Source organism: Cydia strobilella, chromosome 20 (assembly GCF_947568885.1).
Source record: "Cydia strobilella chromosome 20, ilCydStro3.1, whole genome shotgun sequence".
NCBI classification, from domain to species: domain Eukaryota; kingdom Metazoa; phylum Arthropoda; class Insecta; order Lepidoptera; family Tortricidae; genus Cydia; species Cydia strobilella.
In genome coordinates, this window is record NC_086060.1 from 3,104,268 (window position 1) to 3,121,654 (window position 17,387).

General features: G+C 36.1%; 1 protein-coding gene across 1 annotated transcript; it reads right to left on the bottom strand.

The window, feature by feature from the left end:
• Positions 1–798: 798 nt before the first annotated feature.
• On the bottom strand, positions 799–15,388 carry LOC134750510 (myrosinase 1-like). Its single transcript, XM_063685697.1, has 6 exons — positions 15,366–15,388; positions 13,803–13,918; positions 9,985–10,655; positions 4,492–4,803; positions 1,935–2,176; positions 799–979 (listed from the first exon to the last, which is right to left on the bottom strand). Exons 1-6 carry the CDS (start codon positions 15,386–15,388, stop codon positions 820–822), a joined length of 1,524 nt encoding a protein of 507 aa, XP_063541767.1. The 3' UTR covers positions 799–819.
• Positions 15,389–17,387: the final 1,999 nt, after the last annotated feature.

Below are 17,387 nucleotides of genomic sequence, written 5' to 3' on the forward strand. Positions count from 1 at the left end.
ATTAAGAAAATTAACTCTGCTGCAGGCGCCATTCTAATGTCACTTTAAGGTAGTTGACCTTACGCGCTTTCGTCTTTCGAAGTTGAGATCTGCAGACCTGCCCTTCGGTTTTCTTTAGAGAAACTTGATTATTGAGTTGTGTCTGTCCTCTTGCATCAATGTCATAGTGAACACATACGTAAACATACCCCCGATTATAGAGCGCTTCTGCTCGTTCTCGTGATCCTATGTCTTGATCATTGACTTGACTATTCACGACGCCTTGGTGACTGAGTCTTTTTACAATGTGTTCGAGGTAGTAGTTGTACTACTAACGTACACTTACTGTGGTTCGCGTTAAGAATGCAGTAAAATCGTAATTTTTCGACGGCCTAGCCACGCCCGTAACCAATCAAATCGTTCCTAATTAGAAAGACAAGTTCACAGTGACCAGATGAAAGCTTACCTTACTTTCGAATTAGGAACGGTTTGATTGGTTACGAACATACGAGCATCGCTAGTCCGGCGGACAATGATGATTTTTTGCATTATTAACGCGAACGCACTTTATAGGTAGGTAGGTAGGTAGGTAATAAAATTAAAACAAAGTTATTTAATGAATGCATTTATTAATATTGTCTTCGGTTACCGCGATAGTTACTCATGAAATAAAACTATGAAAACGGATTATATCGCGTATATTGAATTTATACTACATCCCGACGTTTTGAACCCTTTACAGCGTTCGTGGTCAACGGGTGACTAATCCGGGCGATATAATCCGTTTTCATAGTTTTATTTCATGAATGCATTTATTACTTCAACGTAGTCAAGTTGTCATCAATGTCCTTCATCTATGCTGATATTGAGATTTTCTGGCTCGTAGTCGGGGTCGACCACTCTGGTCGCGATGATGTGTTTGGCGACCAGCGCGGATTTGCGAGCAGTTCGCGTCTTCTCGGCCGATTCGAAATCCGTCTCGTAAGTACCAAAGCGCTCTCTGTTGAAACAATAATAAGTTAAATATATCGCCAATGTCAGGTTTGTTAATTTTTATGATTATTATGAATACCAGTGTTGATCGCCTAGGAGGATATAACCAAGCGGAATAGCCATTAACAGGCATTCCCCTCTGTCGAAAATAGTCGGCCAATGGTCATACACAATGTATGGACTGACGTTTATCTGACATGGCTATTTTGACGTTACGTATAAATTTGACGTTCCCCTCTCCCGCAAAAATTGGCAGACTTTTTTGTACAGCAAATTACAGACGTGGCGCGCGGCTCCGTTTGGTTATATCCTCCTAGTTAATCGCAGTTCACCAGTTATAGATTTCTGAGTTGCAAACTTCCACGACTCGCACGATATCTGAAGGTTTACCGCGAACACCGAAGTTCGCAAATTGCGGGAATCGTTCTCTACAATTAGGGCGTAATTAGAGTGACAGAGAAAGATGAACTTCGGTGTTCGCGGTAGGCCCTCTGCTCTAGGAGTTATTGTTATAACATCAAACTTCTTTCAGATCGCCTGCAAAAAGGAAAGAAAAATATATATTATGTTCTTTCTCTGTCACTTTTAGCAGCAAAAGAGGACGAAGTGTCCAAAAAGGACAGAAGTAACAATCCCTTCTCTCTGTAGATAATTTTTGATGTTCTGACTTAAAGTTTGACTAAGGGCCACTTGCACCAATCACTAACCCGGGGTTACCCGTTAAACCTGGAGTTACCATGGTTAGCAATACAATTTGACACTGGGTTAACGGTTTAACTGGTTAACCCCGGGTTAGTGGGATGGTGCAAGTGGCGCTTAAACTTAAAGTTTCCAAAATTGGGATTTTTTTTCAAACTTAGAAATTTCTCAGAAATTAATTACAATTTCCTATGAGAAACATAATTTTCTTCTTCCTAAATGAAAACTTGTTTTATTTCATGCGATGTCTGTAGATTACTTACGAGAATCCCGCCGTCCAGTCAAAACCGTCCATTAAACCGAAGGCTATGTATCCTTTTATCTTCATAACTCCCTCATCCAGCACATCCAGCAGGTCGCTCAGCATGGCTCTGATGTAACTGATGCGTTCGTCATCCTGAAGACCGCCGGTTGTGGACCATCCATTGTCCGACACGTATATGACTGCGCTGCTGTATCTCTTGTGTACTTCGTTTAAGGCGTTGTATAAGCTGCGGGGCGCCCACTGTTGAACAACGTCTTGATTATATTTTTTTAAAGGGCGTTACACTTTTACACACAGCAAGGTTCCTGACTCTCCTGTGTCCTTAAGTTAAGGGCTTTTACTGGTATCTACTCCCTTCTTATTTACTCTAAGATAAAATCATTACTGATATGCAGACACCCTGTACACTGGGTTACCATGGCAACACACTAATAATATTAGACTAATACCGTTCAAGAAATGGGCCCCTGACCTTCCAACCCAGACGGGAAACAGCCGTATTGAAACTAGTCGGGTTTCCTAAAGGTGACGCGCGTTCTGATGCCAACTGCAGCTGCATTACTGTATGATGTTTTACTTCACCGAAAAGCGATTGGGTATGTAAATATCAAATGATATTTCCTACGTAGGTAAGTTTCTAGGAACTCAATTGGTACGAGCTGGGATCAGTCGTCCTAACTGGCATCCTAGGATCCTAATAAACTTTTTTCTAGTTAATGCACCAGGTTAGACCTTTACGATTTAGGATTTTGGATTCTGAATTAAGCAGTAAAATGTGTGTTGAACTTGACCGCTACACCTAGTAATGACATAGGTAACAATAAATATAACAAATCATTAACAATTTTCTTATCTCGAATGTCGCTCAAGGTCGTCCGAGTTTGAGCAAGTATTAGTCGGTCTACGCAATACGCATGCTTTCTCGACCTTAGCCGTGCATTTGACCTTGTGAATTATGAAATCCTGTGGGGTAAAATTCGCGGCTCGGGAGTACCTGAGGACCTGGTACGCGTCTTCCAGTACTGGTTTCCGAGATTTTTTTTTAAATATTTTTCATGTGTATAATTTTTCAATATTACAATATTGAAAAATTAAAAAAAAAAATCTTAATGAAATTATTTTCAAAATTGCTGTCTTGGGGTTAGATATTAAGATATTACGTGTATTATTTATGGTATATTGTACAAAAAAAAAACAGTAAGGTACATATATCGTATCTGAAGGATAAAATCTTGATATTTTGTGTCAAAAACAAAACAAACTATACCAACCGATGAAAAGGCGCAGTTAAAGGGTTAAAGAGGTATTTCCCGTTCGATATATGGATATTACGTATCATTTTATGATTAATATGTATCCGTGCAATTCTGAAGTACAGTTCCATAAGTCTCGTAAAATAGGTATTGAAGTAGAACTGTGTCAGTTTGTAAAATTGAAAAATTAAAAAAAAAAATTAATGATATTATTTTCAAAATTGCTTTCTTGGGGTTGGACATGAGGATATCACGTATCATTTGTGGTATATTGTACAAAAAAAATCAGCCATATCGTGTCTAGAGGAGCCCAAACTTGGTATGTTTCGAAAATTCTTTTTGTTTTAATTTAAAAAAATGCCCGAAATGTAATGATGTGATATATTTTAAGAATCGACTCAAAAAGCCCTTTCGTATGATACCACACACGATAGGTTTTGGAATTTTATTTTTTTTTCCATACAAAAAAAAATGTTTTACCACTCCCCCCAGCGAAATTTTTTTAGGAACTGCGGGTCAAAAATTTTGTTTTGACCTCTAGTATGCGTGTGCCAAACGGCTAACCTGTACATCGATTTGCGGTATTCCTTTGAAATTGGGGTCGAGCGGCTTCCGCTAATCTAATAGTTACATATTAGAATAAAACTGTAACGAGCTGCTATTTTGGACGGGTTCAGGGTTCAGGGTTACGTTACGACACATTTCGCGAGAGCTGAAACACGTGTTTCAACTTTCGCACTTTGAAACGTTCTACTCCTAATTGCAAGACCGAAGTGATACCATAAGTGCTCCGTGAACAAATTTTCTTACAAAACCCTAAAAATATTGAAAACAAGAGAGAAAGATGAAGACTGAAAATAAACAGCAAAGGGAAAGCAAATAAAAAAAAATTATAATATGATGTTGTATAACGGACAAGGTAGCGTAAAAAACTAAACAGCGAGAAATAGCTGTAGGGTTTATCAGTTAATATTAAGACAAAAACAAGAGAGGTAACCTACGAGGTATTTTTCAAGGAAATTGACAGATAGAGTGGCGGCAACAACGACGCCGCAACAATAATACAGTTGTATGTACGTACATGCACTCTTGTTCACTTACCGTTCGTTTTACCAACTTTGTACTACAATCAAGCCTAAAAACTGGTTCCATCTCTGAAGCTCTTACATGTAGTGCAAGAGAACAATCCAGCTTTAATCGAATCATTATATTATAATGTTAAAAGATTGAAGCCAGTAAAGAACTGTACGTTTTTGTTATTATAAAGTTATATAAAGTACCAGTATATACTTATACACTTACTTTTAACCAGGAAGACGCTGCCGTAGGCCATTCCTCTGGCTGAGACGTGCCTACATTCGTATCGTCCGCCATGCTCGGCACGATATTACCTGCTTCATAATCACTAGCGTAAGCGTACACATTAGCGGCTGTGTAGTGACCAACACCAATGAAGTCCGCAGTGCCTTTCACGAGGGCTATCTCTTCCTTAGTGAACGCTGGGAGACGAGATCTGGGGTAGCCCTGTTCCTTGCTTTTTGCGGCAACGCGCTCAGCGTACTCCTTGGGCCAGCCACCTTGCTCCGAGAAAATGGGATCGGCGTATAAGCCCCACTGAAAAGGATAAGGAATAAAACTCTTGTTTCGAACAAATTTCCAGGACCCATTTTTATAGAAGTGGCAGTTGTTCATGGCATTTTACAGGTACAGTCGACTGTAAATTCGGTATTTTTTGAAGCGAAAATTTGTTTTTCTATTGGGGCAGGTCGACCAACCCTCCATACAAAGGGATTTTTTTTTTTGCGTCATAAACTTTTTCTTATACTTTTTTCTAACAAGAACACGATACCGAATATGTCCTTAAACGGATCCCCACATTTATTTTTATTTTTGACCTCATTAGGCCAAGCAATAAAAAAAGGTATAGAAGGAAATGCTGGGAACACAATTTTTGACTCCGTAACTTTGTTTGGACTAGTTAGGTGAACATATCAGAAGTCCCCGGCCGTAACTCTGGTGCCGAGGGGGAGAGGAGGTTTGAAGGTTCAATTTTTCAGTTTTTCACATATCTTGGAAACTTTGCATCTTAGCGACATGACTACTCAAACAAAACGAAAACTGATTAAAGGGTCTAGCAGGCAAAGCGAACAAGAAGTGCCCCCAACGACGGATTTTGTCATTCATTTAGATGGTGTACTGGCGGGCCCTAAGAACACTCTATGGTTAATATCAGTTCTCGATCTTCTTTTGTTTTCGAGTTACTCAGGATGTTAATGGACTTTTTTAATGATAATGTTACAGACACCTTCTAAGAAATTTATTAAAACAATGACATACTTACTTAAATTACTATGACATACATACTTACCTAAATTTATAACAAAACAATTTTATAATATGAATATTGTACAATAATTTATTTATTATAATACATTTATTAATGATCTCATGTGTAATTAGAAAAATTGTTTTATGACCTGATATTTTTTACATAAATTAATAATTTGCTGCATACAATACAATAAAATATATATAATAATAATATGTTATGAGTAAGCTAGTGATATGCTGTGCCCTTACAGGGTCCATGTGAGACATTGTATATTATAATTTACATCTATACTGTACCATGGTTGCAATAAAAAATTATGAATTATGTAAAATAATCAGCGTATCATTGAGTGTCATATTTTGTAAACTGTTCAAGTTAGATTAATCAAACAAAATTATCCTTGACAATAATAAAATATACTACAAAATGCATATTTTTAACCTGCATCATATCCTTATACTTCATTATAAAATAAAAAAAATCTTCTATTTTTTTTTTACTTTTCGCAGAGGGTACACCTACAAAAAATCCACTACATGCACATCAAAAAATATTTGCATAAATCTTCGTGCGTCATGTCAAAAAAAAAACATTATCGAACAAGTAGTTACTAGCATATATTAAATAAAGTACAAAGTACAATACAATACAATACAAATCTTCTTTATTGCTCACCAATATAAAAAGGATATGACATACAAATTAAGCACTTAAACTATGGTAGACAACAGGCGGTCTTATCGCTAAAGAGCGATCTCTTCCAGACAACCTTAGGGTAGTGGAGACAAGGCAAAAAAAAACAAGTAATGTGAGTAGGTGATGCAGTGAGTGATAGAAATTGAGAAATAATAATACCTAATAATACACATACATAAATAGCAAATAGTATAAACTACATATACTACCATACATAAATAAATATCATATATAACATATTTACGAATGTATATATAAAACACCACAACGGGGCCAACAACAATTAGGGACATAGGAATAGGACATAAAAATAACATTATGGAAGTGATAAATAATATTCTTTTACTTGAGTTTTCAAAATATGAAGTGATTTAGCATGCCTCAAGTAGGAAGGTAATGAGTTCCACAACCGAACTGCCTGGAACGTAAAGGAATCATTAAAAATTTTAGAAGTAGATGATGGGACTTTAAGAAGATAATTTTGAGAAGATCTGATAGACTGAACATAGCTAAAGCGGTCTTTGAGATAACGGGGAGTTTCAGGATTAAAAAGTATGCAATAAAGAAGAGAAAGAGTGTGAAGGTTACGTCTACGCCGAATAGGAAGCCACTTGAGCTGCGCACGAAAGCTAGATACATGGTCGAATTTGCGCAATCCAAATATGAAACGTATACAGATGTTCTGAATACGCTCCAGTTTGCTGCTCCAGTTTGCAACTGCTCTTCAGATAAATCAATATAGGAGACATCAACGTAATCCAAGATTGGGAGGAGCAACGTCTGAGCAAGTGTAATTTTAGTTGGGATAGGAAGAAAGTTACGGGGTCTCCTCAGGCAAGCCACTGACGCAAACATCTTCCTGCTAACTTCGCTAAGCTGAGGCACCCAAGAAAAAGTGCTATCAATAATAATACCTAGGTTTTTTACGTGGTCAGAGAAAGGAATCAATACTCCGTTAAATATTATTGGTGGGAGATTATTATGGTCTACTCTCGAAATCAATCTGGGGCTCCCAATAAGGATGGCTTGAGTTTTACTCGGGTTAACGTTTAGTCCATAGCTGCTGCTCCATTCAGAAATTCGTTGTAAATCACTCTTCGTCGACGAGATAACAGCTGATAGATCTTTAAGCGAACCCTGTGCATAAATTTGAAGATCGTCGGCATAAAGGTGGAAAGATGAAGAGATATTGAGAGTAATGGAATTGATAAATAAAGAACATAACAAAGGAGACAACACGCCGCCCTACGGTACACCGGCTAGTGTGCTGCACCATGATGACCGGGAAGAATCTACCTTTACACGTTTCCGACGACCAGTTAGAAAGCTACGAAACCACTCAATTGCAGCAGGAGATATGTTTAGAGAACGCAGTATCGCCAGCAGAATATCAAAATCAACAGTGTTAAACGCGTTGCTAAAGTCCAGCAACGTTAACACTGTTAACTTACGATCATTCATACCGAAGCGTATATCATCCGTGATATTTACGAGAGCAGTAGCCGTACTATATCCTGACCAAAAGCCAGATTGAAAAGGATTAACAAGATCATTTTTGTTGAGAAAGGAAAGAAGTTGTTGGAAAATGGAAGTTGGAAAGCGCTCAAGGACTTTGGAAAGGAAAGGTAGAATGGAGATAGGACGATAATCAGAGAAAGTGGTAGGACTGGATTTCTTAGGTAAAGGGATAACTTCAGCATCTTTCCAAAGCGAAGGAAAAACGGAATCGGAAATCGAAGAGTTTAGAATATAGGTAATGACAGGAACAAGGAGGTCAAGGAGTGGAATAATCATATTACGGCTAATGCTGTCGACACCCACGGCGTTAGAAGCAATAGATACGACGTTCCTCTCAACATCACCGCTGGAAAATTGAGTAATAGAAAAAGGAGAAGAGTCTGGGATTGGAAGCGATGAAAGATGATCAAGGGTCCTGAACTTAGCAGGGCCACTAAAGATAGAAGAAGTGGAAAAATGTTGATTCAACTGATCAATATTAATATCTTTTGAACAAGAACTCTGTGAATTTTTTCCAACTCCAAGAGACTTTAAAAATTTCCAAACTCTAGCGGGGTTACCGTCTTCCACAGACTTATGGATATAACGCCTTCGAGCGTCTCTGCAGACTGTACTGCATCGATTCCGCAAGGAATGATACTTAGCCTTGTTTGCATCAGAGGACTCCGTCCTGTATCTCGATTTAGCTAAATTCTTTCTTTCCAAAAGCGATCTGATTTCTTGAGTCAGCCAAGGAGCAGGAAGATGCTTTACCTTGATTGAGCGAATTGGAGCGTGCTTGTCATACAGCTGAATGAGAAGTGAGTTCAATATGGTGACTTTTTCATTGACTGAACTGGCACTGAAGAAGCACTCCAATCAACTTCGACAGCGTCGGCGCGGAGCTTCTCTACATCCATGCGACCAAAACTACGCTGTAACACGATTTTAGATTTAAGTTTGGGAGGACGAATTCTATAGGAGAGGTAAAGAAGATCGTGGTAGGAGAAGGCGTCCGCAGACAACTGACCAAATTTAGCTACATGGGAGACGGAAGAAACCAAAGCGAGATCTAGAAGTGAAGGGGAGCAATTAGGAAAGTGATGGGTAGATTTCGAAGGAAGGATACTCAAATTGCAAGAATCAGCTAGTGCCTTAAGAGCTTTAGAGCGATGATCATTTTTGAGCAAGAATGTATTGAAGTCTCCCATGATGACATGGTGTTGAAAAGATGGTAACAAATCTTCGAGAACTTTTTCTAGCGATGAAAAGTAATTAATATTAAGAAAGTACCAGTGCAGTGTGATGATAAGTTATTATGTAGGTATACAATCTCTTCTAATAAACGTATTTGTAATGCATCGACGATGATATGTCAACATTGATAACATTTGACACATAAAATTATCTGCATTTGTTTTTTGCATTTTGTGTTGGAAGATGGATAACATTAAGTGTAAGTCTTGTGACAAAACATTAAAAAATATTGATGGGAAGAAAAAATGCATAAAAACTGGGCAAGAGGCTGATTTAAGTGAAAAATAATAGATAATCAAGATAAAAATGAGAGCCCTAAATAAACCTTCAAGAGAGGTTCTCTCAAAAACTATACAAGATATTGAAAAACTTGACTGAATAATACTTGTAACAAATTAAGTCACTTTATTTTGTATGGTATTTCGTTTTGTTTGGGTTGGCTATGTCGCTCAGATGCATAGTTTCCGAGATATAATCGAAAATCCGAAAAACGGAACGTTCAAACCCCCCTCTCCCCCCCGGCACCAGGGTTACGGGCGGGAACTTTTGATATGTTTACTTCCTAACTAGTCCAAACAAAGCTACGAAGTCAAAAATTGTGTTCCAAACATTTCCCTCTATAACTTTTTTTGAGTATTCATTTCCTGGCCTATTGATACAAAGGAGTAACGTGCAAAAGTGTACCTAAACATAATATATCTGTGACGTCGACTGTACCTGGTGAAAGCACAGAACCCCTACCGAATTATTAGACTAAAGCCACTTGCAGCCTATTGTTTAAAAATTATACCACCAAAGACAGGCAGCTAAAATGCTAGAAAAATTACGCAAATAAATTACTTTTATAAGATTCGCTAAAGGTCCTTGGATGAGACAAGGAATGTTGAATTTATTAATAAAATGAACGTTAAGAAATTAAGGTATTTGACTTTTCCTAAATTATAGGCAGATTTGAGCTTTCTGACAATCAATTACTATCTTTGCTTATGACTTCGTTTGGACTAAAAACTTACATTTGCTTGGTTAAAAAGTTCAGAAGCCGCCTTATCCGCCTCAGAATCCGTCAATGGCGGGTAATAGTTAATGCCGAACGTGATTCCACACTCCCCGCTCTGGCTGGGCTTAAAGTCGTTGTTGTACGCGTGGTACGCCTTCGCGTGAGCCACCACCAAGTTCTTCGCGCACAAATACTCCCCTATACCAGTGGCATTCAGCCGAGGGGCTTTTAATGCCCCACCGTAGCCTTCAAGGCATATCTCTCTAGCACCACTAAGCGTTATCCAATGTTTAACTCGATCACCAAATAAGGAAAATGCTACTCTAGCGTAATCCTCAAACCATTCAATAATGAGGGGGTTTGTAAATCCTCCCAGCTCTTGGAGTTTCTGAGGCAAATCCCAATTGTACAGCACTACCATGGGCTTGATGTTGTACTTGAGCATTTCATTGATGTAGTTGTTGTAGAAGTCAACTCCCGCTTGATTTATTTGGTTGGGGAAGCCGGAGGGCAGAATTCTGGACCAGGACAGTGATAATCTGTACATATCTAAACCTATTTCCCTCATTATCTCTACGTCCCGTTTGTACTTGTGGTAGGAATCGCATGCGATGTCTCCGTTGGTCTCGCCTGTGACCAGTGTCGGATTGTTGTGGATCATGTGGTCCCACATGCTTTCTGATTTGCCTATAAAAGCGCAGTTAAGTAATAAGGTAACGTTACGCGAACTCAGTGGTCTACTACCGAGCTATCTATATGAACTATTTTTATCCCCTGTCACTAAGAAGCCTGTCACTTTCGCAATTACATACTTGTTAGAACGTGATAGGCATAGTGACAGGTGATAAAAATGCAACCGTTCGACGGCCGCTATGTATTTATATGGTCAAAGAAATCTTTCAATTATATCTTAGAGATTCTTGTAGCAAATTAGCGATACACATTCCATCTAAATATTAAATAGCTAATAACAAATGCCTTTTAATCCTGATGCAACTGCTGTATTGAGTCTAAGGGTTTCGTCCTTCCTATATCTCAATCTCTTCCTATACCTATATGATCGACATGTATTTTACCTAGGGAGGTAGAGTAGATGTGTCTCCATCTATCGCTCTATTAGGCATGATGACATTGATGACAGTAATTAAAAGTCACTAAAATATTATATTTATTTATTAAACTTTAATCGTAGAATACGAAAAACGCATTTATTTTTTGGCTTATTATTAACCGGGCTACTAAAATATTAAACAGAAACTTTCATTGGGCATATAATAATATAATTTGGCCGTGCATTAATATTTATATTGGCTCCAAATATAAGCTTCATATTTAAAAACAAAACTGGCATCAAATTCAAGCCACATAAAATAATAATTGGGATCTTGAAATGATAGTTTGGCAACTAAATAATAAATTGGCATCTATTATTGCAAAGCGTATGATTTTTATTGTTTGTTGTCATATAGTTGTTTACGCCTAAGTAAGCATATTGAGCACATCGTTTCAGGTAGTATTTAAATTGCAGAAGCAGCTAAATTTAATGAATATTGGTTTATTTTTTGTAATAATACATCGTTTGTTTCACACGATACTATAATTATAACGCCTTTGTATTAACAGCCAGTGTAGACTGCCATAAGGTCATAGTGGAGTGGACCAGCATACTTTATTTAGGCACTTGGTTTGGGTCATAAGTACTAATTCGAGCGAGTTTAAGTTAAATCTAATCACTTTTTCCTAGGCACACTGGTCGTCGCACATAAATCTTTCAAGGTACTCTAAATTTAAAATGGTCATATTTCGGAGTAATATGAAATTTAAAAAAAATTAAGTCCTGGGTTAGGTTAGGTTATCGTGAACGTTAGGTGTAATTGTGAGTGAGGCCAGGAGGAGCATGTAAGAATTAACTGGGACTTAAATACTCAAGTAAGTACCGAGAGAGCGAAGCGAGCGTACAAATACAAATTGACATATTAAATTCCGGTAATTAGTTTTTTAGGTAAATTTGATATTTCGAGCATAGGTATTTTATTAATACAATTACTCAAAAAGTGCTACTTTACGTACTTACTGTTTACATTTTATGACATTAAAAAAATATTATTAAGTCTTTTTGTAGAAATAATAATAAATTGGTGCCGATTTTTTTTAATCCCTACACCTACACGCGCACTAGTACTAGTAGTAGCCTAGTAAAATTATAAAAGTGACACACTATAACATTCCGTTATTATTCCATAAACATTATCTTAACCGACATTAATCAAAACACCTTAAGTTCTCTACCCATAGGTTCAATGTTTATACGACCACAATAACTTTTTTAGGATCCTTTTTTTATATTAAAATGACAGCTCGAGTACTGATGGTCGAAATACAAATTTTAAGTGTGCATGTACCTTAATTTGCTATCTAAATATTTTAAAAGAATTTCATTTTTAAATTAATAGATGTCGTTTTCTTGTAAAATATGCTTCACAAATGGTCTCCAATATTCTAATTCAGTTGCCAAATAAATAATTGGTACTTGCCTTTAAATAAACAAAAGCTGTAATGCCATTAAAATACGACTCATATTGGAATAATTTGATGCTCCGCTTTAGTTGCCAAAGTATTAATTTTTATTTTTTTAAGCTACCGAAGTCCGATTAATTAGTAGATCGGTTAAATACATGCCTTATTTTTTATATTTGGCGATATTGGTAAATGTTTTATTAAAATAAAATTACAAAATACGCAAGTCCGACATGATTCGGAGAACACCAATCAGAGCGAATGACGTCACGTTCATGTAAACAAATATCCAAAGTACTGAAAGTACTGGTTCTCCTATGGTTCTCCTGCTATTTTATTTACGATTCACGGATTCAGTTTAAGTAGTTTAAACCGAATATTAACTAATAATAATAACTTGAATCATGGAACAAGGATTTACTAAGGCAAACAGTGCTAATTTGCCTAGAATAGATGTGATAATGCTTGGCGAGTTTTTTGTTCAGCAAAAGCTAACTTTTAAATGTCAAAAGTTCCTTGTAAGTACAATAAACAATATTTATAATTATATAAAAATCATACTAATTTAAGTAATTAACTAAATCCAAATCCTGTAAAATCGCTTTTTATGTGTATTCCATAGCAGGTTAATATTAGAATTTGTCATTATTTATTAAAGACAACACTGGTGTAATTTGAAACCTAACCTCAAAAACCTACTCTTATGCAACTTTAAAATAAAGTTACGCCTCAAACAAGATAGATAATGTTAGGTATAGAAACTAAAAAATAAATTAAATACTCACATCACATCTAAATGATCTTCGCAAAAATAAAGATGAGTCTTAGGCAATACGGCCATTGTCTCGCCTTGTAAGTTTAAGCTACTTGTTTCGTGTTGTTTTATTGTGTGGAACATGCACAAATAACTTATTAGGAGTTGTTATTGATGTATTATTACACTGAGGAACCGCACAACATTTTTACACTTTGGTATTCATATTTAATAATACGAAATAAACAAATTATTTAATAAGCTTCTAAGGACCGACTAGAACGTGCGTTTTGTTTATATGAACTTGACGTCACTAGGGACGCCATGACACTTACAAGCGTTTTGGAGCGAATTTAAAATCTAAAAACTAAAATGTAGTTTTTTCCTACTAAACCTTTATTAAATGCAGAAATATGTTACTCAAAGTAAATAATTTATGATTCTTAACATTATAAGACAGTTTTTCAAAATCTGTCATCATGCCTATACGCAAGACTGATAGAAAGGCAGATAACAAATTTTTTTTTCATGTTGACGGTAAGCCCTCAGAACTTTGTTCTTACCACTTATATTCCAAGCTCCCTCTATCGGGAAGGCCGCGCTGGAAGCACCAAAGATGAAATCATCAGGGAACCTCTTCTGCTTGACGGATGCGGCATTGCTGCCAATCACTGCTAAACTGCAATACAATTTATTTTTATTGTAGAATGTGTACGGCCCGAGCAGGATTTTAACTCGCAGCTACAGATCTACAGTGGCGGAAAATTTCCAAAAAGTTGGATAACTTCTCTTAAATGTTCACAGGAAACACTTTTATCTAGGAAAATGCAATGAAAAAATGCAAAAAAAGGCTACAAATTCGGTCAGGATCCTTATCGTATATATATCGTATATATATGTAATAGTCTGGTTCACAAGTTTAAAATGGTGGAAAATAAGAGATACTATATACTCCTAAAAATACGTGTCGTACCTCATTGGATACGCAAAGATGTCTAGAAAAAATGTATTTGAAGCGTTTATTCCCACAAAAATAATTTCAAAAGTTATTAACAAAGTAAGGGAAAAAAATAGATATTTCTTATTTCCCCACTATCTCAAAAAGTATTAATTAATATTTAAGAAATCAAAATTATAAATATATTATTAAAGAGGAAAATATTCCTGACTTTCAGAAGTATCTCAATTATTTATACTTTTTATAGTTTTTATTCAACGCTCAACACAGCCCTCCTCGCCACATTTTCGGGAAACGCGCGCAGCGTGAAAAAGCGAGTACGTAATACATAACACTAAATAATAATATTATTTAAAGGTATTAAATATTAATTTAAATTTTGAAAAAAGAAATACAATTTGAATATATTTCGAAAATAATTTGTCAAAGAATGTAATACTGTTAGAAATTTATCTTAAAGTAATTTTTTCAACAAGTTAGAAAATTATTGATTTTTCTCGAAGTTTTGTCTTTATTGTAAACTAGCCACCCGCCCCGGCTTCGCACTGGTAGTTGAACTAATTTACACAAAACCTTTACAAATTATACAAATAAACCGCTGTACTCCCTTTTTGGCGAACTGTATTGCCGAATTTCACTTGGCAACCAACTTTTCGCCAAACTTTCGTTTGACAAACCAATCGTTACCAAATAATTATTTCGCAACCATTTCATTTCCCAACCCCATAGTTGGGAAATGAAATGACGTACTAGGTTGGATTAGGTTAGGTTGGATTATGTAAAGTTGGGAAATGAAATTCGGCCAAATCAAACTTTGGCGAAAAGTTGGTTGCCAAGAGAAATTCTGCAATACAATTTTTATTAGTATTCAACAAAAAAGGAAGTTTGAGAAAATTTTGTTAAATAACAATTGCCTAACTCGTTGAAAAAATAAATTTAAGATAAATTTCTACAAGTAGTACATTTTCTGTCATATTTGAAATGCACCATATTTTTTTATATTTTTATATAAATAATTAATAGCTTTAAAATAATATTTAGTGTTACGTACTCGCTTTTTCACGCCGCCTGCGTTTCCCGAAAATGAGGCGCGGAGGGCTGTGTGTGCTGGCATGACAAAATGTTAATTATAGGCACAGAGACCTGTTACTTAATGTGATATTTTTACCTTAAAATGACGAGTAGCTGCATGGCTGCTATCGGCAAAAAGCATTTAGATCAAGTGCCACGTTTCCTTATATATCGAGTGGCTGCAAATACTACTGGATTGTCTATACCTATCTGCATACTTATCTTGTATGTTTGTCAAAGGACTGTCTCATTTCAAACATAGACAGAGAGAATCATACTATCTTTGTCTTACACTAGTACTAGCACCCAAAAGAAAAGGATGAGTTTTTTTTAGTTTTTTGTTCTTATTTACTGACAATTTGGTTTGAACAGATGGTCAAACAAACCCCTTATATAATTATATGTTGTTATAGCAACCAGGGTTATTCTCGCAAAATTCAAAAATAATACGAAAGTAAATTGTTTATGGTATAGTTTTTTTTAATAGATAGTGATTCAAGAGATTTATATGTATAATTTGTAAAGGTTTTGTGTAAATTAGTTGAACTACCCGTGCGAAGCCGGGGCGGGTCGCTAGTTTACAATAAAGACGAAACTTCCAGAAAAATGTGTTAATCAATAATTTTCTAACTTGTTAAAAAAATAACTAAGATTAATTTCTAACAGTATTACATTCTTTGACATATTATTTTCGAAACATATTCAAATTTTATTTATTTTTTTCAAAATTTAAATTAATATTGAATACCTTTAAAATATTATGTATTGTTAACGTACTCGCTTTTTCACGACGCGCGCGTTTCCCGAAAATGAGGCGAGGAGGACTATGTTGAGCGTTTAATAAAAAGTGTAAATAATGGAGATACTTCTGAAAGTCAAGATGGTTTTATCGGAAATATTCTCCTCTTTAATAATGTATAATTTTTATTTCTTAAATATTAATTAATACTTTTTGAGATATTGGGGAAATAAGAAATATCTCTTTTCTTCCCTTTTGTAATAACTTTTGAATATATTTATTTGGGAATAAACGCTTCAAATACATATCCGTGGAAGAGTTTCCGTCCGAAAAAGACGAATCCACGAATTGCTATTCCTGCTGAGGCATATACAAGGTGGAAAAAAATAATTTCCACACTGTATAGTGCTTTTCTCAAAACATGCGAGGAAATAAGGTAAAATAATCATTATTTAAGCATCAAGCATCACTTCAAATCGAACCTTCACATCAAAAACAATTCCTCTATTTAATAATTTTTTTAAAGTTAAAGGCACAGCTTACTCCGCCATTCAGTACCATTCAATATTTCTTAATTCAAGTAATTGTGCAATATAAGCTATAAGTATGTGCATGCATGATATTCTTAAAAAATATAAAAGTTATATATTCTTTGATTTTATTAAGCAGTATTCCGACGATCATACACGACGGTTTTGTAAGGTGTAAGGACTATCTCACTCTATCCTATAGATTGAAATGATAGCTGACCGAGTGACCGGGTCGCGGCCTGCGGCTATAATCATTCGCTGTTTACATTTTTTCTTACTAAAAAAGCAATACAGTAATAACTTCCCGTCCGCTAAAGCATTGGCGCGACATTGTCTTGCGGCGACATAGACTACCCGTCCCTTTTTTAAATAGAAAAAGACGGGTAGTCTATCTCGCTGCGAGATACTGTCACGCCAATCTTGTGCTAGGCCTACTGATCTTCCACATATATTTCATATTTTCAGTGTTTGTTGGAACGGAACATTTAACCGCACAATAAGGCATATCTTTTAAATAATCCAAATACTTCTTGCTACGACTGTGACAACGGGCCGCCATTTGCGAACTAAATAGCGCCGTGGCACAATATTTACGCCCCACCCACCGTGGCACAAAATGTGTGGGGTCATTTTGCAGAGCTAGTTCGTCATCTATGTTTATTATCAATCGCTGGCGAGTGCCGACTGCTGGAAATAAAATTGTATACCATTTTATTAGGCAGGCGTCCGGTTATTACCATCCATCCATCCATCCATCCATACCATCCATCCATCCATCCATCCATCCATCCATCCATCCATCCATCCATCCATCCATCCATCCATCCATCCATCCATCCATCCATGCATC